Source organism: Brassica napus, chromosome A2 (assembly GCF_020379485.1).
Source record: "Brassica napus cultivar Da-Ae chromosome A2, Da-Ae, whole genome shotgun sequence".
Classification (NCBI taxonomy): domain Eukaryota; kingdom Viridiplantae; phylum Streptophyta; class Magnoliopsida; order Brassicales; family Brassicaceae; genus Brassica; species Brassica napus.
Window position 1 is genome coordinate 229,661 of NC_063435.1, and position 21,789 is coordinate 251,449.

At 35.8% G+C, this 21,789-nt stretch overlaps 3 protein-coding genes and 1 non-coding gene across 6 annotated transcripts; 2 read left to right on the plus strand and 2 right to left on the minus strand.

Moving 5' to 3' along the window:
- The first annotated feature begins 2,635 nt into the window (after positions 1 to 2,635).
- LOC106379136 (ethylene-responsive transcription factor ERF115) lies at positions 2,636 to 6,349 on the plus strand. The gene is made up of 2 exons (XM_048747145.1): positions 2,636 to 3,629; positions 3,746 to 6,349. Exons 1-2 carry the CDS (start codon positions 3,380 to 3,382, stop codon positions 4,261 to 4,263), a joined length of 768 nt encoding a protein of 255 aa, XP_048603102.1. The 5' UTR covers positions 2,636 to 3,379; the 3' UTR covers positions 4,264 to 6,349.
- A 1,961-nt stretch (positions 6,350 to 8,310) lies between these two features.
- TRNAY-GUA lies at positions 8,311 to 8,396 on the minus strand. The gene is given in 2 exon segments: positions 8,311 to 8,346; positions 8,360 to 8,396. It is a non-coding gene; the product is annotated as a tRNA-Tyr (tRNA).
- A 679-nt stretch (positions 8,397 to 9,075) lies between these two features.
- Positions 9,076 to 12,215, plus strand: LOC106380502 (calcium-dependent mitochondrial ATP-magnesium/phosphate carrier protein 3). Its single transcript, XM_048747144.1, has 4 exons — positions 9,076 to 9,676; positions 10,786 to 11,559; positions 11,640 to 11,730; positions 11,835 to 12,215. Exons 1-4 carry the CDS (start codon positions 9,313 to 9,315, stop codon positions 12,010 to 12,012), a joined length of 1,407 nt encoding a protein of 468 aa, XP_048603101.1. The 5' UTR covers positions 9,076 to 9,312; the 3' UTR covers positions 12,013 to 12,215.
- A 2,728-nt stretch (positions 12,216 to 14,943) lies between these two features.
- On the minus strand, positions 14,944 to 21,031 carry LOC106380503 (ribonuclease TUDOR 1). 3 transcript variants are annotated; one of them, XM_048747140.1, is made up of 15 exons: positions 20,777 to 21,031; positions 20,268 to 20,426; positions 20,108 to 20,182; positions 19,482 to 19,706; positions 19,270 to 19,398; positions 19,135 to 19,212; positions 18,837 to 19,049; positions 18,657 to 18,764; positions 18,411 to 18,581; positions 18,131 to 18,328; positions 16,886 to 17,467; positions 16,620 to 16,808; positions 16,264 to 16,539; positions 15,444 to 15,821; positions 14,944 to 15,360 (listed from the first exon to the last, which is right to left on the minus strand). In XM_048747140.1, the coding sequence occupies exons 2-15, from the start codon at positions 20,418 to 20,420 to the stop codon at positions 15,169 to 15,171; spliced, it is 2,967 nt and encodes a 988-aa protein (XP_048603097.1). In that variant the 5' UTR covers positions 20,421 to 20,426; positions 20,777 to 21,031; the 3' UTR covers positions 14,944 to 15,168. The 3 variants fall into 3 exon arrangements, with proteins under 3 accessions (XP_048603097.1, XP_048603099.1, XP_048603098.1); XM_048747142.1 differs by having other exon boundaries at positions 19,135 to 19,182; positions 19,240 to 19,398; XM_048747141.1 differs by having other exon boundaries at positions 19,135 to 19,170; positions 19,228 to 19,398.
- Between the last annotated feature and the right edge of the window lie 758 nt (positions 21,032 to 21,789).

Here is a 21,789-nt window from a genome sequence, read left to right on the forward strand (position 1 = left end):
TTTTAAAATTTGTAACCACATTCTAAATTTGTAATAATGTTATTTAAACTCTCTTTATGGTACATGGGCATTTTCTAATTTTATATCAATTAATTTTGTAGAACTTCTTGTAATTCCTAAATAAGTGGACTTACCATTAAAAAATCACTATTTTCTAGAGAAACATAGACAACAAATATTTCAAGCCTATTTAACCATCATCATATGTTAGTTTAGGATGCAACTATGTATTAAAATAATATTGTTATGTTTTTAAATTTTTTCAAAATCTACGTATAAACCCATATGCAATATTGAGTTTTATGTTTAAACGCTCTATATACTGAAGCCTAAACTTTTTAGTGTTGTTTTAAAATTTCTAGCCACATTCTACCTTTGTATTAATGTATGTTAAACTCTCTTTCATGGTATATGGGAATCGTTATAATTTTTTTATCAACTAATTTAGTAAGATGCAACTATGCATTAAAACAGTATTGTTAAATTTTTTGAAATTTTCTCAAAATCTATGTGTTAACAACCCTTACGAAAATATTTAGATTTTGGTAAATGTTTTCTATACTGAAGCCTATAATCTTTAGCGTTATTTTAAAACAGTATTGTTAAATTTTTTGAAATTTTCTCAAAATCTGTATGTTAACAACCCTTACGAAAATATTTAGATTTTGGTAAATGTTTTCTATACTGAAGCCTATAATCTTTAGCGTTATTTTAAAATTTGTAACCACATTCTAAATTTGTACTAATGTTATTTAAACTCTCTTTCATGGTACATGAGCATCTTTCTAATTTTATACCAATTAATATTTTCAAAACTTCATGTCATCCCTAAATTAGTGGACTTACCATTATAAGATCGCTATTTTCTAGAGAAACATAGACAACAAAGGTTTCAAGCCTCTTTGACCATCGTCATATGTTATTTTAGGATGCAGCTATGCATTAAAACAATATTATTATATTTTTGATTTTTTTCAAAATCTATGTATAAACCCATACAAAATATTGAGTTTTACGTTAAACGTTCTATATACTGGAGCCTAAACTTTTTAGTGTTGTTTTCAAATTTTTATCCACATTCTACTTTTGAATAAATGTAAGTTAAACTCTCTTTTATGGAATATGGAAATCGTTATAATTTGTTAATCAATTAATTTAGTAAAACTTTATAATACCCCCTAAATAGGTGGAATAACCACTGTAGAATCGCTATTTTCTTAAAAAACGGAGATAACAATGACTCCAAACCTCTTTAAACATCATCATATGTTAGTGCATGATGCAACTATGCATTAAAAAATAATGTCAATTTTTTTGAAATTTTCGCAAAATTTATGTGTTAATCCTCTACGAAAATATTGAGTTTTTGGTAAATTCTTTATATACTGATTTATATACGTATGCCATATCATTTTACCCTTGAGGGCAATGCTTTTCTTATTCTTGTTGGTTTCTAGTGCTTCTTTCAATTTTGGTTGGCAACTTATGTAAACCCTCGGTCATAACAATTTCAACTCTATTCCATTTTATATTCTAAAACTCATTTGTAGTAAAATATATTTTAATTCTATTTTATTTTTAACTCTAAAAGAAAATTAAAAATGGATTTATTCCATTTTGGAGTAATCTTATTTTTTCATCATTCCATTTTTAACTTTAAATTAGGAATAGTATAAAACTTAATTAACTATTTTAAAGTTACTTTATTTTGAAATAAAAGATATAGTAACACATTAAAAATGTTCTTAGAATAATAATACGTACTTATATTAACAAAATTATATTTAAGTAATCTATGACCATTTCATCAGTCAATCCCCAATTCCTTTTGGAGCAAATAAATTAGTAGCCCAATTCTCCTTAGAGCAGCATTATTGCAGTATGTAAAACGGTTTTTTAGGCAAAAAGGTGTGTGTGGGCTACACCAATATTTTTAAAACGGTGACAGAAGAGGTGAGTTGAGAATCGTTTCAGATGGATTTTGTGCACTGTTTACGGGTTCCACCGATACGCGGCGGTCAGTGATTTGTGCGATTTAAATTTTTTTTAAAATCAGATAAAAAAATAATTAGAAACCCAAAAAAGGGTTCACCGGATAATCATGCTCGGACGGATGCGTTTGTTAAACTTAAATATCTTACAGTCAATTTAATACGCGTCTAAGTTTCATTACTAATGATTTAATTATCTTTCACGAAAAACACGAGTATATTTATCAGTTTATGGATAGTCTAACTCGTACGTCATACATATGATTTTACATGACTTACGCCATGATTGAACTCACAAATTGTAATAATCTGCTTTACTTTTTCACGTGCACTTATAAAAACCGTTTAGATGATCACTGGATCAAGCTTCCACATAACTATACATACAGTGTAAACTGAACTATCATTCCAAGCTATAGATGAAACTAGAAGGCATCTTCGTAGTTCGTATATCTACTTGTAATAAATAATAGACTCCAAAACAAATGTTTAGTTCACACGTTTTCTTTTTAAGCTAGTGATCCGTGTGTACACATCTCTTGGACATATAACTAATTTTCGTTTTCAGTCTCTATCCAAAGTATTTTTAGGAAACAAAAAAAAGAATGTTGTCCCAAAAAAAAAAAAAAAAAATCTTTGTTAGCAAAAAAAAAAGAAAAGAATCTTCTACTTCAGAAAAAAAAATCCTACTTACACGTACTGACGCCCGTAACTCTTTTTTTATTATTTAATTAATAAACAATTTTATTGATTCTTATTCCTCAGAGAATATATATATATTTGTATTTAAAACCAAAACCTTCAAAAAAATAGAACTTTTTGTTATTTTTGTCTTCTTCCTCGATTCCATGCATGAGTTCCCGAAAAGAAACCAGTAAAGAATATGTACATGTTAAGTTCAAAAAAAAAAGAATATGTACATGCATGCATTTTCCTTCTTTATTTCCTCTCTTTTTGCCCTTTTGGATCCTTTTTTATTGCGTTCATATGTTTTTAATTCTTCTGTAGAGCTTTGCACTAATCTTTGTTCAGATTCACACGTACGCATTGCATTGTCTGCTATAAGCAAATCAAAATTCAAAAGGTTTTTTTTTCACGCGTTTCAACTGTTTTAACAAGTACACTAATATAAGTGCATGATTTATGTGTCTCGAATATTACGATAGCTAGAAAACTAAATAAATTTCCAAAGCATATGCAAAACTTCAGCTTTACGTTTTTGTTTTTGTGTTTTTTTTTTGTCTGTATAATGTTCACACAGACAAAAATCCTTCTATAAATACCTTCAGAATTGCGCTCACTACAAAACCCTAACTAATATCTTTCTTCCAATTTCCTTCTTCTTCTTTGTTTCTAAAAACACTATAATTTAAGTGAAATCTGAAAAGATGGCGAATCAGAGGAATTATGGGAAGAGGCCTTCTCGAGCCGGTGAATCAGAAAAGAAGGAAACTGAAGATGAGGAGAACATATTTCCTTTCTTCTCGGACCGTTCCCAATACGACACACGTGCCATGGTCTCAGCCTTGACTCAAGTCATTGGAAACCAAAGCAGTACTCATGATGATAATCAACATCACTCTGATGAGTATAATCAACAAGATTCTACCCAACCTATTTCTCCTAAACAAGACCAAGGTATAAATAAAAAGGATTAGGTATATGCACATAAAGCTAGATTTGCTAGCATATATTGCAAGTAACAGATAGTTTATGATGATATGTTATATTTTCCACTTTTTGATTGTATGAAGGAGACTTGAGGAAGAGACATTATAGAGGGGTAAGGCAACGACCATGGGGAAAATGGGCTGCCGAAATCAGGGATCCACAAAAGGGAGCACGCGTGTGGCTTGGGACATTTGAGACAGCTGAAGCTGCGGCCATAGCTTATGATGAAGCAGCTCTTAAGTTCAAAGGAAGCAAAGCCAAACTTAACTTCCCTGAGAGAGCTCAACTAGTAAGTAACAGTAATAGTACTATTACTGGTCTACCAAACTATTTCTCTTCTAACAATCAAGTTTACTACTCCAATCCACAACCCACACCATATGATAACCAGTACTACTATAACCAATATCTTCAGCAAGGGGGATATAGTAACGATGCATTAAGTTATGATATGGCCGGTGGGGAAACCGGAGGCTTAATGTATAATCATCAGACATTATCTACTACAACTTCTTCATCTTCTGGTGGATCTTCAAGGCCACAAGAAGATTACACCAGATATTTGCATTTTGGAGATTCTTCTCCTTATTCGGGTTTTTGAGATCCTCATATAAATAATTAAGGGCTTTCGGGTGATCGACTTGTTATGAGGAGATCATATGTTCCTTGAATGTTTTGTATCTTTTTTTCACTATGCTTTGCGTGTGTTGTTTTTGATCATTTTGTTTATTTCTTCTTTCAAGAATTTTCAGGTTCTTTGTTACCAACCCTTGGACTTGGGTTTACTTTCATAGCTATATACAAAAATGTTACCCTTAAATGTTATGTAGCCTCAAATAAGCACACACTTGCATACATATTATTCAGTGGTTTGATTCTCAGTAGATGATGGTAGCGGATATATCATTCGGAGTGTCTAACGTAGATGATCAAAACAAATATAAAATCACGTTTATTATCCAATAACACCGTCCACCGCAGTTAGAATGTATTTCCAATATAAGTCAAGGTCCCAAACGTCTTGATTTTTCTGTCATAGCCAGTATAATGAGACTTTGACAAGCCAATTTTTTTTTTTAAGGTACTGGTACATACAAGTAACAACAATGAAAATTTGACCAAGACAGACTCCCCAAATGTTTGTTGTAAGTCATTGATTTTGTCAATCCAAAGTGGTTGACTCCCTTTGACCCATGTTTTCTTATCCCTCTTAATAATTTTAATTTCTCTCGTCTTTTATTTTATTAATTTTTTTACACATTTTTTTTATCAAATTTTTTTCATTAATAAACTTTATTATGGTATACAGTACAATGTCACAATGATATAGGCAACTTATAATGTAAATTCATAAATGTATTACACATATAATCAAAAGCAGGTCGTTACCATTTCGAGTTAGATTCAATGTACATGTGTTTCAGATGAAACAATATGATTTCGTTTTGTAATTTAGGGCCTCGTCTTTCATATATCAATTGAAATGATGGTTATGATCATGGATTTCGTTATTTTAAAAAACCTTCCGACCAACGCGTTGTCTCCTCTTTCTTTTGTCTCTTTCACAATTTGGAACCTTTCCGTTGACTTATTCGTGTTTCTTATTGGTATATGAATCTCAGCCGCCAACAAAAATTTGTACTTTCGACACACTCGCGGAACTTCAAAGGCATTATATTCTCTTAAGTATTTTAAAATTGACACGCGGGATGTGGCGCTGAGTTACACCTTCGTCTACGCTAAACCCATACTACACAAAACCGTTTTTCTTCTGTTCCAATCGTAAAATCGTTCTTAGAATTGTAGAACCGGTCTTAGGTATAACCAAATGAAATATTTGTTTTAGGTTCTTAATATTTTTTGACTTAATATATATAAATAAAACTTCAAATTGTTTTAAAAAGATTTTAATAAAATTATTATTAATTTTCAGAAAGACTTCACAATTTCAGTACCGGTTTTGTTTTAGATATCCCTATAAAATAGTATATAGAAAAATCGTAGTTAAAAAAAAAAACTATTGATCACTCTCTAGTAGATGACTATTTGCCTAATAAAATAGATTATCCCTAGCCTGATTATTTGTCAGGATTTTTGTTGATTAATTCTTTGCTTAAATTTTCTTAGCAATCTTTAAAAACATATTTCATTTTGGCATGTAATACAAAGGCATGGCAAGTGATCGATCAAACATGTCATAGTATTGCTAATAATTATACTCAAACTCTTTGATGTGAAGTTCAGATATGAAATATTTACTCTGAGAGACACAAGTTGAGTTTACAATATCACTAAGAAACACATTATATATTTAGCACACTTTCTTATGCTAAGTTTACTAAAATAACCCTCAACGAAGTGACATCTTGAGTTAACTAGAAATCTCATCCAACTAACCAAACTCGTTACCAACCCAACTAACCAAAACCGATATCTTATTTTTATCTTTTTACAAAATCTTAAAATTTTAACCATTTACAAAACAGATGACCTTATTTCTTCCCCTTACTTCACAAATCTATCACCGGTGAGATGAACCCTAATTTATTTCTCTCCCGATTTCTTCTAGATCCAGAAGGCAAAACCTGAAATTGGACCCAAATCTGAATTTAGGTTTCGCGTTATCATCGTATCAAATTCTGGAAACGAACCGTAATCTTCTCGATCCAAAATTCTCCCTAACCCCTTTTTCCATGCCAACATCTTCTCCATCTATATTCTCAAGCATACATCTATCGGTCTTCTCTACCGTCTATGGAAGCGAAGGTGGCTATGAATAAGGTGGTGGTAGCTATGAACGGAGGCGATTAGTCCCATGGAAGCGGTGGTGGACACCGTGGTGAGATGGCAGTGGATACCATAGTGGAGGCGGTGGTGGTTACGAAGGAGGCGGTGGTGGAGGTGGTGGAGGCGGTGGAGACATGGTAGTTATGAAGGTGACAGTGGCTCTCTTGGTCAATGTGTGTGTGGATATTGTTTGATGTGGTCGGAAGAGTTGTGGATTGGATCAGGGGCTCTCTTGGTCAATGTGTGCGTGGATATTGTTTGATGTGGTCGGAAGAGTTGCGGATGAGGCTCTCAGTGGTGGATACGAAAATGGTAATAGAGGGAGAAGAGATACTGGAGGTGGTGATTAATGGAGGTGATGGTAGCTCGCTTGGTCAATGTGTGTGTGGATGTTGTTGATGTGGTCGGAAGAGTTGTGGACGAAGATCTGATGGTTGTGTGTGTGGATGTTGTTGATGTGGTCGGAAGAGTTGTGGACGGAGATCTCATGGTCAGTGGTTGTGTTGATGTTGTTGATGTGACCAGAAGAGTTGCAAATGGAGCTCTTGGTGGTGGACGAAAGTGGTAAGAGAGATAGACGAGATATCGAAATAGTGATTCAAATGGAGGTGGTAATTAAAACGAAGGTGTTAACAGAGGTGGATGAGATAGTGGAGGAGGTGGCGATGGTAGATATGAATATGATGATGGAGGTGGTGATTGAAAGGGGGATCGTGATAATGGAGGTGGAAGAAAGAGAAACTGGTTCAGTCCCGTAGAAGAAACAAAAAAAATGAAAAAAAAAATAATTTTTCTAATTATGTGGTCCAAAAACAATTCACTTTATCACATATATCTAGTTACAACATACTTCTCTTTAGATAAAAGCAGGGTTAATTATGTCATAAAATATACAGCTGTCCACAGAATGTGTCTCAACTTCACTATGTGTCTCTCAGCGATACATAAAGTCATATTGTGTCCCTGAGTGTAACTCTCTCTTCAGATATCGACCGTTCCTTACAAAATAATTCAAAGTATTACAACATAAATACAATTATTATCGATCATCCCGACAGACAGAATATGAAAGTGGATCGACACCTGAAAGTGGGGGATGGTCGCACCCGCACGCACGCGGGCCTGGCGCCTCCCTTTCAACCTTTGCGGCCTTCTAAGCTCTCACAAATCTCAACCACTTTATTTTCAAACTTATTGGCCTAAAGACTACGTATGCAAACTGTGCATGCGTACTACTTATCATACAAAATAAAATAAAAATACGTATGTTACATGCAGTATCATTATCAATGTATAAATCGCTACCTAACTGCTCACACTCATTGTATACAGCGCAACCAAATTCAGTTCCCCCAAATAGTCCGTCTTATTTCACAACCGCATTTAAACTTTTTTTCGTAATACACGTTTTAAAAGTGTAAAGAAGGTATAAAATCATTAATTTGATTCGTAGTCACGGTGAGAGCTGTTGATATTCGTCGGTGAAAGCATGAACCTTGTATTGAAAGAGAAACACGTAGAATCATAACTTTTTGGTTTGTCTGTGAAACAGGTATTATGGGGAACAAAGAATATGTCTGTAAAAAAAGAAGAAGCAAAGTGAATCTTTTTTTTTTTTTAAGCAAAGTGAATCTTGAGCCAGTAGAGTAATGAAAGCACTTTTCTTTTTCATAGAAGAAAAGCCGAATATTCAGTAATAAAAGCCATTATATGATTCTTTTGAAGTTTCACTTTCCAAAATTAGAGCGACAAGAAAACTGCACTTTAAGCCCCAGGGGATAAAACAAAACAATGCAAGATTAGATATCGTACAGAAATGGCAAAATATAAGTGAAAAAGCGTTTATACAACAACAAAAAAATCCGACCTGCCGGAATCGAACCAGCGACCTAGAGATTATCTGTCACAGACTACAGTCTCCCGCTCTACCAACTGAGCTAAGGTCGGTTGTTGAAAAGTCTCAATACAAATAATAAATATACACAACATTACTGCTTCTCTTGCTGAGAACGACCGATCCAAGAACATAGCTAACCAAATTACGAACCACCTAAAATCAATTTCTCCCGTCTCTTACGTTACAAATAAAACTAACGGTCAGACATTCTTTTTTTCTTTCTATAACTTACTCACTGTATGAGTTATGATCAAACCACAATACACACGTACAATTTACCTACCGGTTTGACTCAAACCAAATACACACGGCCGGTTTAAATTGGACTAATTCACACGTGCCGTGAAGAATAACACTAAATTTAAGAATATTTTGAAAACAGTTATATAAATTATGGTTTTAAAGTTTAAATTTTTAGATATAGTACTAAATTTAAAGTTTATAATTTCAAACTAGACGTCAAATATATAAAATAGAGCTATAAACTTTTAAAATTATTCTATTACATCGTTAAATAAACCTTTGATATTTTTTTGAATAGAGTCCATAAATATTTTGAACAAGACTCGTAAATAATTTGAGTCACTGTTTATAACTTACTGTATGAGTTATGATCAAACCACAATACACGTACAATTTACCTACCGGTTTGACTCAAACCGAATACACACGCACACACACCCGACCGGTTTAAATTCGACTAATTCCGCACGTGCCGTATAGAATCACACGTGGAAAACCTGCTCGCGATATACAGAGGAAGAAGCAGAGGTGAGGGAAGAAGATAGAGCGAAAGAGATTAGGACCGTCACTCCCGGTTAACAAAACGACGCCGGAGCCTCCTTCACCGGCCGTCGTTTCAAACCCCAAATCCAAAACTCTCTCTCCCCAACATGAACGATCCGTAAGAATCATTCAAAAGCTCAAAGACTCTTCCTTTATCTCAATCGAATCTCAATCAACCCAATGAAGAAGCCCGCATCAATCTCGATGGACCACGTACTCCTAGCCTTACGCGAGACCAGCGAGGAGAGAGAGATTCGAATCCGGAGCCTATTCGATTTCTTCGACAATTCGAGCTTAGGGTTCTTGGACTACGCCCAGATCGAAAAGGGCTTAGCTTCGCTTCAGATTCCACCCGAGTACAAGTACGCTAGGGATTTGTTCAGAGTCTGTGATGCCAACAGAGACGGGCGCGTGGATTACCACGAGTTTCGTCGTTACATTGACGCCAAGGAGCTCGAGCTTTACAGGATCTTCCAGGCGATTGATGTTGCTCACAACGGGTGTATTTTGCCGGAGGAGCTTTGGGAGGCTCTGGTTAAGGCTGGTACGTGATGGTGTCGTGTAAAAGTTGGAACCTTTATTGAATGTGTGGATGTTGATAGTGTACTGATCGGTTATCTCTACTAGTAGTTTGGTTACAGTGAGTATGTTTTAATTAGTAGCTTGTTTTGGAGGCTCTGGTTAAGGCTGGTACTAATAGTGTCATGTAAAGTTGGAACCTTTATTGAGCTTGTGGATGTTGATAGTGTACTGATGGCTAAGTAGTTTGTTTACAGTGAATATGTTTTAATCAGTATTCTAAAAATCGGTCTAGGCAGCTCCTGTCTAGACCCAAATTGGGTCTAAAGGAAACAAATTTTTGCTTAGATGTTCAAAAAATCGGTCCGCATAATCAATAATCTCCTATAAATTGTCTAATTACTGTCTAGCTATATCTTGGACATTGTGTTTTATTGTTTTTGCTTTTGATTATTGAGTATGTCAAACCTGCATAAGCTCCACAGTTATGTTCTTGTAGGCATTGGAGTAGTTTGTTTACAGTGAATATGTTTTAATCAACATTTTTTGCTTAGATGTTCAAAAAATCGGTCTAGGCGTCCACATAATCACTAATCTCCTATAAATCGTCTAATTACTGTCTAGCTATTTTTTTGGACATTGTATTTTAATGTTTTCGCTTTTGATTGTTGAGTATCTTAAACCTACAATTTTTGGTTAGATGTTCAAAAAATCGGTCTAAGCATCCACATAATCACTAATCCCCTATAAATCCTCTAATTACCATCTAGCGATTTCTTGGACATTGTGTTTTGATGTTTTCGCTTTTGATTGTTGAGTATGTCAAACCTGCATTAGCTCCACAGTTATGTTCTTTTAGGCATTGAAGTAGTTTGTTTACAGTGAATATGTTTTAATCAGTATTCTAAAATCAGTCTAGACAGCTCCTGCCTAGTCGGTTAGACAGCTTCCGCCTAGTCTTCAAATCGGTTTTAGACATTCAAAAAAATCGGTTTCTATCCGTATAATCAATAATCCCCTTATAAAACATCTAATTACCATCTAAAGACTTCTTGAATATTGGTTTCAATGTTTTTGCTTTTGATTGTTGAGTATCTCAAACCTACATAAGCCCCCACAGTTATATTCTTGTAGGTATTGAAATAGATGACGAGGAGCTCGCTCGTTTCGTGGAGCATGTTGATAAAGACAACAACGGAACCATAACATTCGAAGAGTGGAGAGATTTTCTCTTGTTATACCCTCATGAAGCCACCATTGAGAACATATACCATCACTGGGAAAGGGTGTGTTTGATAGACATTGGCGAGCAAGCCGTTATCCCAGACGGTATAAGCAAACATGTCAAAAGAAGCAGGCTCCTTCTCGCAGGAGGACTAGCCGGAGCCGTATCCAGAACCGCAACCGCGCCTCTTGATCGCCTCAAAGTAGTTCTGCAAGTTCAGAGAGCACACGCAGGGGTCCTCCCAACCATCAAGAAGATATGGAGAGAAGATAAGTTGAGAGGTTTCTTCAGAGGCAATGGTTTGAATGTAATGAAGGTTGCTCCTGAGAGCGCCATTAAGTTCTGCGCTTACGAGATGCTGAAGCCTATGATTGGAGGAGAGGGAGGTGATATCGGTACGAGCGCGAGGCTTTTGGCTGGTGGAATGGCTGGCGCGGTGGCTCAGACCGCTATTTACCCTATGGATCTTGTGAAGACGAGGCTGCAGACTTGTGTGAGTGAAGGTGGGAAGGCGCCGAAGCTGTGGAAGCTTACAAAGGATATATGGGTGAGAGAGGGGCCTAGGGCGTTCTATAAGGGTCTGTTTCCTTCTCTTATTGGGATTATACCTTATGCTGGAATCGATCTAGCTGCTTATGAGACGCTTAAAGACTTGTCTAGAACATACATTCTTCAAGACACCGGTTAGAGAATCAAAAGCCCTTGGATTCTTATTGTTTTTTTTTGTAGATGATTGTTCTTTAAATAATTTCAAATTTTGCAGAGCCGGGTCCTCTGATACAACTGAGCTGTGGAATGACATCAGGAGCTCTCGGAGCATCATGTGTTTACCCTTTACAGGTTGTAAGAACAAGGTAAAAAATGTTAACAAAAGTTTTATGTTCTGTTCCTTGCTTAACAAGTTACAAAAGTTTTATCTTTTTTTCTTGCTTAACAAGTTTGATTCTTGTCCTGTCAGGATGCAAGCGGATAGTTCAGAGACGACAATGAGACAAGAGTTTATGAAAACGATGAGAGGTGAAGGTTTGAGAGGATTCTACAGAGGACTCTTACCTAATCTTCTTAAAGTGGTTCCAGCTGCAAGCATTACATACATTGTTTATGAAGCTATGAAGAAAAACATGGCTCTTGATTAAGCCAAATACAATTTTTTCTTGGGAGTAGTCATTCTTTTTGTTTGTTGGCAAGGGATCGTTTCTTGACTCTTGAGCTCTAGATTATGCGAGATAACAGAAACAAGACCTGCTGTAATACGTTTGCTCGTTGATGTGGTCATGATCTAAGAGTCAAACTCTGTAAAGTTACATATTCAAAATGGATATTGGATGGATTAAAGTTACGGTTTGGTTCATTTCTCAAATTAATGTTGATTGGTTCAGTTTCTTACGGTAATGTTTTTGATCATTCATATTGGAACGTATATTTTGACTGCACGTTTGGATTTATAACATTTTTGTATGTGTTGTATTGATTTCAAATAAGCGTATATATACACATTTAAAGAAAAAAAAAGCTAAAAGATTTATGCATTTCAACTAGACTTTTTTATATAATAAACATGTTAAAAACTATATTTCTCGGACTATAGTTGTAAAATTATGTATATTGTATTGTACAGATTTACACAGGACCGGCTCAAACTATTTCACATACGTCAAGGTTTGTTAGCTAACTCAGAAAGATGTTAGATAGATGTAGAATCGATAGTATCAATCAATGTAAGCAATAAAAAAACTTCTGAATGGCAACTTTTAACTTTATATAGATAGTTTTATAAGAAACAACAATATTGTCAAGCTATTAAAAGCAATCAGAATACTTCTTGTCACACTAATCAACACATCACCGGAGAGTTTACCGGGAGAAGAAAAATACAGAAAAAAATAAGAGAAAGCACGAAAAGAAGAAAGGCGTAGCCTTCCCTTTGCCTCTGATGACTTGCCGTTTGCATCATTTCTCAGTTAACCAAAACAGAGAAAGATAACGGAACTGAGTTAACTCCGATTAACCGTAGCTCGAAAGCTTCTTAACGGCGTCTTCTTGATCCGTTTCTTCCTCCATATCTTTTTCTCTTCCTCAGGTGAGTGACAAGAAAAGATATAAAATGTTTAGTGTTTCTTCCAGTCTCCTCCTACGTCTATCCTCAACCCATTATATTTATAATACTTATACTTCATTTGGTCCCATATCCAAATCATAATTTATTTGCTATTGTTATTTAAATATAAAACTATAGAATATGTTTTGCTAAATTTTATTTAAACCCCAAGGGATCGATCTCTATCAAAGTTATACCTAACTTCCGTATAATTTTAATGAACACTTCAATAATGTGCATGTTTTACTTTTGTAAGAAATCCAGCTTGCAATATTGCATGGTGTAGAATTAAGCGTGTCAGTATGAAATACAATACGTATGCCAGTGCCCAGTATAATATAAAGAATCCCCTATATCAATAATCTTATCCTTTTTTTTTTTTGCTAAACCAATAATCTTATCCTTGCATCGAAAAAATTTATCTAAATAGTTAGCAAACCGAAATAGTAATAAAAGACCACATGCGCGTCATAGTGCGATTGCTTTGCATCCCCTTTTACAATCTCAAATAACAATTTAAAACAATGTTAGATGCTAGCTAGCTCTCATTATAAATTTGTGGTGCAACATGTCATTTGTCTTTTTTTCTTCATCCAAATATTTGTTCTTCTTCGTTTTTGGTTCTATAACTTTCAGTGACGATTAAAAACACAAGAGGGGTTATATATATATTTTTTTATGTCGTCATTTCCACTAGAAAATAATAAATTATCCTTTTGTGATTACAAATAAACCAGCCACTCTTTTCGTAAAATTAAAATATGCATTGTGTATGAAGGTGGTCCAGTTTAATGGGTCATACGAGGACCACTTAGTTCATCCGTTCATCCAACGTACTAGAGTTTTGTATCAATTTGTAAACTTTTTTTTTGCCGCAACAACAACAATCATTGGAGAATATTTGTAGAATGAGAAAATATTTGTAGAATTAATTATTTACTCATTCAGTTTACAAAGCTACGATAATTCAAATGTTGGCTGTATAGTGTATGTGCAAAAAAAAAATTAGATGCATTTTACCTAAAACCTACAGTTTAAGAGTTTCGCATCAATTCTAGCTTGGAAACATCACTGCTTACGAACTATAGGAATGAAAATGAATCCGAATATGATTATATATACATTTAACTAATGTGTAATGTAGGCCTTTCTTTATATAGAAGTCGTAAAGCTCTTTACGATTATTTTATTACAAAATAGCAATGGACAATAATCATGTCGAATAAGCACTAGTCCCATTAAAGTGGGAGCTAGTAAGCATCCATCACCAGTTCAACTCGTATCAATTTATCACATTTTAATCAATATAACACTATATTTTTAATTCCTCATCGAGAAAGCATTGTACCACTTTAGCTACGTCTTATCGCAAATGGTGGATATTTCTTTTGCAATTTTATAAAATATTGATCACAACTCAATGTACAACTCATTACTCAAATATAAAACGATAGAAAAGTACTGAGCATTTTATATACACAATATTTTATGTTTTAGCTGATTGTGAGAGTATAAACAATTAAGAAAAATGTAACGGCCTAATAGTAAGGTTTAAGAACATTTAAAAAGTTCTATCTAATCTTTCATTTTTATTTTATAAGTTAAAATGATATTATATTTTTTGGTTTCATTGGAAAATTTAATGAATAGGCTACTCCATGGCTAAAGCGCAGCCATTTCCTAACTGAGAAGAAAACAAGCGTGTAGGCTTTAGCCAGCAGATGAAACTACCAATGTATGTTCTCTATATAGAGCTAAGGAGGGATCATCTTGAGGAAAGCTGACTACAAACTAGAAGAAAAAGGAGAGCTGAAGTGCTGAACGAAGGAGGCCAAACCATTTGTGATGTGAAAACAATATTGGTCGAAGTCGCAGCAACATACGCCAATGTTGTAACGAGTTTTTTGTATACTTTGATTCAGTTAAATCTGATTGTAAAAAGTATTTCAAAAAAAAAACTGTTGAAGCATAGTTCAAACTTCCTCTTATTTCAAGTCCTACATAGGAAATTTTCGTTTTTGCTCAAAAAAAACATAGGAAATTCTCGTTAAAACTCAAAAAGTATAACTATAGTCCAAAACGTTACAAAAAAAAGGTCTGATGACATGTCTTTAAAACCTTAAGAGAAACCGACCAACCACTTGTCTCCCTCCTACGTCATGGTCCCTTTGAACCAGCATATCGATTACCATTATTACCTGCGACCACCACCAGCAGGCTTCCTAGCCGGAGCAGTGTCCTCATCATCTGATTCCACGTCACCGTACTGCCAGATCCCAGTCCTAGCCTTGCGAGCTTCCTCCTGGAACTTCTCCAAAGCATCAAGAGCAGCTTGCTTGTCCTTGTGCTCAAATCTCCTACGTTTCTCCATTTTCGCTATTCCTTCCTGTGTTCATCATCATCATCATCATCAGAAACACATATTATTGGAAATACTCTATAGAGACAAAGGTGTGAGAGGAAACCTACCTGAAGCATTGCAGCGTTGACAGAGATCTCTTCATCAGCAGCAATGAGAGTGACAGCAAGTTCAGTTCCAGTGCCTTGGCCTTTGACTTTACCACCAGACGTGTCTCTTTCCTCTATCACTGCCTTGAACTCTTTACCACTTCCAAGCGTCACGGTATGCAAATACTCTCCAGCTTCAGGACCAAAGTCTTCCTCCAAGCTTGGAACCTTTATGTAGGCAAGTCTGCATAGCTGAGCTAGCCCTGGTGCTGAGGACACAGAAGGATCAACTGGTCGGATTGCGCTGTAAGGGACTAACTCTTGGTTTCCATAATCTATGTAGAACACTTCAAGCTTCTCATCTGGTGACTGAATAGCTTCTCGGGGTGCACTCACAATCTGGAGATGAAGGTATCAAGATTAAATGAATAAGTAGCACAGAAACTAAGAAAGTGGACTAGACTTACTAGGCCTGCGGGTTTGGTTAGTTTAGGTAGTTCGGTTCGGAAGTTAAACATAAATCTTACCGAATTAACCCGAAATAAAATTCGATTCGGTTCAGTACTTGGTTAGTTCGGTTTTTGAAAAATTCTACCGAAGTCTTTTATTTTGGTTTAATTTTGTTATAATTTTGGATAAATTTAGTTAAATTTGGTTATTTCAGTTCAAAATTTGGTTAATTCGGTTTGGGTTTTTGGTATGGTTTAGGTATAATTTTTTATTAAGAAGAAAACCAAAATAACCGTTTACCGAACCGAAAACCGAATTTTTTTTAGAAAACCTACCAAACTTACCGAAATTTCGGTTCGGTTCGGTTAAAAATCTCAGGCCTAAGACTTACCATTGCACGGTTCCAGGAGTTGTCAAGGCTAAACTGTGCAAGCACAATGTCACCTCTCTTGGGGTTAAAGGATCCAATGATTGGAGCATCTTTAACACTCAGAGAAGCAAGCTGGTTCTGAATAGAAGCTATCCTCTGATCTCCAACAGATTGAACATAGAACCGACCACCTCCAAGTACTTCTGTAACAGCAACCTTCAAAGTCTCCTTCTGCCTAGTCTCCACGGTTGTACTTCCGTTTGAGACTTCTTGTCCTTCAACATAATTTTCCCAAATCTGCAAAAAGATCAAAAAAAAAAAAAACAGTTTAGCAAACATAATCTATGAACCAAAAGCATGTATTATACTAATGTCACCTTCAGTTTCTGATTCTTAGCAGTTCTCTCTGCCTGCTCAAGAATATGCGCTTCAACAATCCTGTCTGCACCAAAGCTAGTCTGCATCTTGGCTAAACCAGCTTCAAGCAGAACCGTCGCCACGTTTGTCCTCCCCTCCCACATTGATCCTAGGAAAGTACCGGTTCTATCCACCGTTTCAACTTCAATCTATGTAAAGTTTATAACAAACTATTAGCAAAAGAATAGAGAAAAATTAAATGTAAGTTTAGATTTGTTTAGCTTACCTCAACATCCCTCTGCATGATCCTACGCCTCATCACAGAGATAGCTTCATCCGAGAAAGGCTCTCCACGTCCAGGGCATCTAACACCAGAGAACGCAAAGGCAATGCTACACGTCAGCTTTGGAATATAAAGCTTACACCGATGTCCACTCAGTACATATTCCACAACAGCAGGTATCCTCCTGATCCTCTGAAGCGACGGCAAGAAATCTTTAGCTTTCTTGGCCGCGGCCACGGTTAAGTCAGTGATGTGCATGGCTGGAGCCTCTTTAGCAGAATGGATTCCTTTCTTTCCAGAGAGAGCGCGAGATTCAGCAGCGAGAAGAGCATCGTAATGGTTTGACCTCTCTTCAAAGTCTCTGTGTCTGACCACGTTTCCGAAACCACGTGACAGGAGAAGCTCAGCGATGTTGACTCCAGCTGGCTGAGTGCCGGAGATGGCTGATGCAGTAGCTACTTCCTCGGTGTCGCCTTTGGAGGGAGATGGAATGAACACTGAGCCGAAGTCCATTATCCTATCTGCAGTTGTGGTAGCACCTTCTGCTGGTGTGACTTTTCTTGAGTATTCCATTTGAACAATGACCTGTGTAAAGGCAAATGAATACCATATGATAATGCATCAAGACTAAATAACCGATCAAATTCTGAACCGGACTAACTGAAATAACTAAGCTTAACCAATTCTTTTGAATTTTAACCAAGTTTTTTTTTGTTTTTTTGGAACTCCAATAGGCAATAACCAAGTTAAAACAAAAAAAATTAACTGAATGAAAAAACTTCGGTTAAGTTTGATAGAAATTTCTGAAACCTTAAACCGAACTAACCAAAATCCGAACCGAACTTAACCAAAAAAATTCAAATTTTAACCAATTTAAAACCGAAATTTAACCAATTTAAAACCGAAATTTAACCAAATGTAAAAAACTAACCAAATGTAGAAACTTCAGTTAAGTTTGATAGGAAATTTTGAAACCGATCTAACCGAAAACCGATTTTTTGTGTACAATTCGGCCAAACCGAACTACTCGACCCAAAAAAAAAACGAATTAACCAAAACCGCATGCCTAATTAAGAGAATTGGAGAAAAATGAATTAAGCTTTTCTAGTATTACTCTTCAAGTTGGAATTGATAAATTAAACTTTCTATTCATAGTCAGAAAGGACCTAGTTATCTAAAATGAATCTTTATTATATGGTTATCTAAACCAAGATAACAAACCGAATGCATATAGTCTTAACACAATACCTGTTTGCCAATAAGCCTTTGCCTCAGAAACTCTCTAGCTTCCCTAGCATAAGGAGCTGGCTTCTCCTCTCTACGTGGGTTACCCATTTTAGGACATCTGATACTCGAAAGATTGACACGTCTCTCTGCAGCCGGGCTCCCGTATGGGATAGCATCATCAGCAACTACAACACAGTCTCCACTCACCACTTCCACTACCTAAAAAGATAAGATAGAACCAATCACTTAAACAAGCAAAAGATAGAGACAAGACAGTAATTAAACAGGAATTTATGTTTACCTTTCCGGTAAAGTTCTGGTCATGAAGTGCCTTAGAGTTTGTAGCTGGAGGAACATAGCTTGCCCACATCTTCACACGATCTTTCTTGCATTGGAGTTCAGCAGCTTTCAGCTTCCTCTTGGCTTCTTCCTCCATCATGTTAGCACTCCATTCAACGTATTTAGCAAGACCCTAAGTAAAAGTCATTAAGTTTGTTAGCAACATATAATAATAATAACAACATTGCTTAAAATTATAAGCACATACATTTTCAACGAGCTCCAAACCCAAGTCTTTAACTACTTCTCCATCAGAGTAATGGACTGAACCAATCAGGTTGTTGAACTTGTCAACACCTTCAAGAACAATCCGAACCTGCAAAATTCAACATAAAAATTAAGATCAATCCAAATGCAAAAAATACAAATAAACATGAAGAAAACTTACATCTCTGCTAAGAACACGATGCTCGGTGAAGTACTTGGCCTCAGCTCCAAATGGATCAGCAGAAACCTCACCGGAAGATGCTGCAGAGGCAGCAAGTCTCTGAGCTGACGTCAGAGGACCTCTTGACTCACCCGAGGCATCTCCATTGTTAGACTCATCAGGAACCGTCTCAACAACGTTTCCGTTTGTGTTTCTTCTTCCCATTGATGGAGACTAACATTAAAAGAAAAATTTCTGACTGACTTTGTTGCATGATTTGCATCTTAAATGTTTAAAAATGTCAAGTTTAATCACTCACCTGGATTCCAGCAACAAAGACTTGCACAAACTGGAACTCTGGAAGGAGATAAACACGAATAGTACTCCCATCGCGTACTTGCACAAACTGGAACTCTGGAAGGAGATAAACACGAATAGTACTCCCATCGCGTACTTGCTCCACAACACCTTCCATAGGCTTGCCTTTGTTAGCAGCTAGAAGCCCCATTGCATCAAAGCCTCCAGCATCTCCAATGGCAGAAGGAGGAAGGTCTCTGATAGATGCCTCAGCAGCACCAGGAACCTGGTAAAATCCATAATAAAATTAATTTAAAAAACTAAAAGATTTGGAGAATGTAAGTAAGGAAGAGAGTGAGAGAGACTAACCTTGCTGAAACAACCAAAGCCTTCTTGCTTAGCCTGCTCTTGGAGCTGTAGCAGCTCTACAATGTAAGGACTAACTTTGCCCTGACTCTGCTGACCTTGCTCCCTAACCTTTGCCCAACCATTTTGAACAACAACCTTTGCTAGATTCTGGTTACCGAGGAAGACAGAACCAAACTCTCTTCCAGCAATAGCTTCCACTTTGTAATCCACTTTGAAAGCAACTTCCTGTTCAAATAACAAAAAAAAAAAAGTAAAATGAGAAAAAATGTTGTCAGTCATAATACCTATAATGTGTACAATTGGCAGTGTTCTAAAAATCGGTCTAGACGGCAAATCAATAATCCCCTATAAAGGGCCTAATTGCCGCCTATCGATTTCTTGAACATTGACAAATTAGTAGAAGGATTTAGACTTTTGGCACCTTTCCAATTTAGGAAACTCTTTGCTTTCCCATGCAAAAGTAAGATGAGAAAAATATTTTCAATCATAACACCTATATTGTGTACAATTGGGAGTGTTCTAAAAATCGGTCTAGGGGCAAATCAGACTTAAACGAAACGATTTTATAATCGCCTATCGATTTCTTGAACATTGACAAATTAGTAAGGTATTTAGACTTTTGGCACCTTTCCAATGCAGAGTTTCCTCAGAAACTCCTTGCTCTCCCATGCAAAAGGCTCATCTTTACCTCCCCTACGAGCCTACAATGGAAAATAAAATAAATAAAAAAGAATTAATGATGGAGGCACAGAAGAGTTGACTTTTTGGAATTTAGAGTAAGCTCACCATCTTAGGTGCCATGAGAGAAGAAAGAGTGATGGTCTTTTCCGGTGGAGCTCCAGGTCTGTTGTGGGTCAAAGCGGTGATCACTAAACAGTCTCCGGAGGTTACAGCCTTCACTCTTCCTTTGAGCCATTGGTTCTCAGTCGCTGACGCCATGCTGACCTGCACCAAAGACAAGACTAATTAAAACATTTAAAGACAAATTAATAATAATTATTCAATGCTGCTGTTTTTTTTTCAAAATGAGTGCATTGGTGGTAACTACTACATGATCAAGATTCATTTTGGTCCCATCAGATTAATGCTAGAGCTACATGCGTCTGATTTAAAAAAAAGGCTATATAACATTCGTCCTAGATGAATCATGTAAATGTAACATTTGTCTTGATCTGTACTAATCAAACCAAACAAAAACGTTTTCTAACCAGCTAGATGATAAGCGTTAACGCTCGATCAGATCAATTGAATCATCAAACGGATAGATCTACAATAATACTTAGAAGAACATATACCTTGATTAACCAAATGAGAGAAACACAGACCCAGATCTGAAGATCCTTCTCTAAACACAAATGAAAAGAAGAAGAAAAAGACAGGAGCTATGAGTTTAGGACACAAAGCTAACGGCGGATCTCGAGATTAGAGAGGTGAGAGCTCAGGGGATCTGTGCAGAGAGAAGGTCAAAGAAATATAAACAGAGTTACAGAGGTGAGGTGACAACGATTTGTCTGTTTTACCCTCGTTATTTCGGATTAATTACGTGTAAATGCCATTTTAAAAGCCTTTTTATTAGATTTTGTTTGCAGAAAAGAGTTGGGTTTGAGGTCGTACAGATTAAAGTGAAAATCACATTGTCTGGTTTCACTTTGGAGTTAAACTACTAGAGATCTGCCCTAAAAAAGGCTACTTTTCCCGATTTTGCATACCTAGTCCTTCTGATTATTTTTGTTCATTAATTTGGTCGTTTATATACTCTCTTTTCTATACCACCACCAGATTCAGATTTGACAAAATAGTTTTTGTTGTTAACTATCAAAATAGAAATAAATATTTTGGGAATGACAGATAACTATCAAAAGGTCATCATGTTTAAAAAATGCTTTAACATGTTCACCTACTCTGACAAGTACATATTTGGTAGAAAATGAAAGATAATTCTTTTTAGATAATGATGATGTTTCTTTGTGCCCAAAACTCTCTTACTTTCAAAAAATAAACCTTAATTAAAAAAATTAACAATGTTTGGTTTGATGGTATAAACGGAGATAGGGTTATTAAGAATACAGATCTCGATTCTTTTGTGCTTAATCTTTACTCCATTTTCCGAATCTCTCCATATTAATGATTTGGAGTTTTATACTTGTATATCATCAGCTAGCTTCTGAAGGTTACGTTATAGGCCAATTAATTCGTAATAAATGTCTACACGCAAATACTTAATAACGTACCAAATTATATATACACACGCATTCTCCATTTGCCTCTTCTATTAAAGCAAATAATGCAAAATTTCAAACACATACAC

What these genes read in the sequence shown, in the direction of transcription:
- LOC106379136 (XM_048747145.1), top strand. Translation starts at nt 3,380, where the DNA reads ATGGCGAATCAGAGGAATTATGGGAAGAGGCCTTCTCGAGCCGGTGAA. An exon ending in TTCTCCTAAACAAGACCAAG is followed by an intron (nt 3,630 to 3,745) that starts GTATAAATAAAA and finishes GATTGTATGAAG; the next exon opens with GAGACTTGAGGAAGAGACAT.
- LOC106380502 (XM_048747144.1), top strand. Translation starts at nt 9,313, where the DNA reads ATGAAGAAGCCCGCATCAATCTCGATGGACCACGTACTCCTAGCCTTA. An exon ending in GGAGGCTCTGGTTAAGGCTG is followed by an intron (nt 9,677 to 10,785) that starts GTACGTGATGGT and finishes ATATTCTTGTAG; the next exon opens with GTATTGAAATAGATGACGAG. An exon ending in ATACATTCTTCAAGACACCG is followed by an intron (nt 11,560 to 11,639) that starts GTTAGAGAATCA and finishes CAAATTTTGCAG; the next exon opens with AGCCGGGTCCTCTGATACAA.
- LOC106380503 (XM_048747140.1), bottom strand. Translation starts at nt 20,420, where the DNA reads ATGGCGTCAGCGACTGAGAACCAATGGCTCAAAGGAAGAGTGAAGGCT. An exon ending in TGGAAGGTGTTGTGGAGCAA is followed by an intron (nt 19,213 to 19,269) that starts GTACGCGATGGG and finishes CAGTTTGTGCAA; the next exon opens with GTACGCGATGGGAGTACTAT. An exon ending in TCATGCAGAGGGATGTTGAG is followed by an intron (nt 16,809 to 16,885) that starts GTAAGCTAAACA and finishes AACTTTACATAG; the next exon opens with ATTGAAGTTGAAACGGTGGA.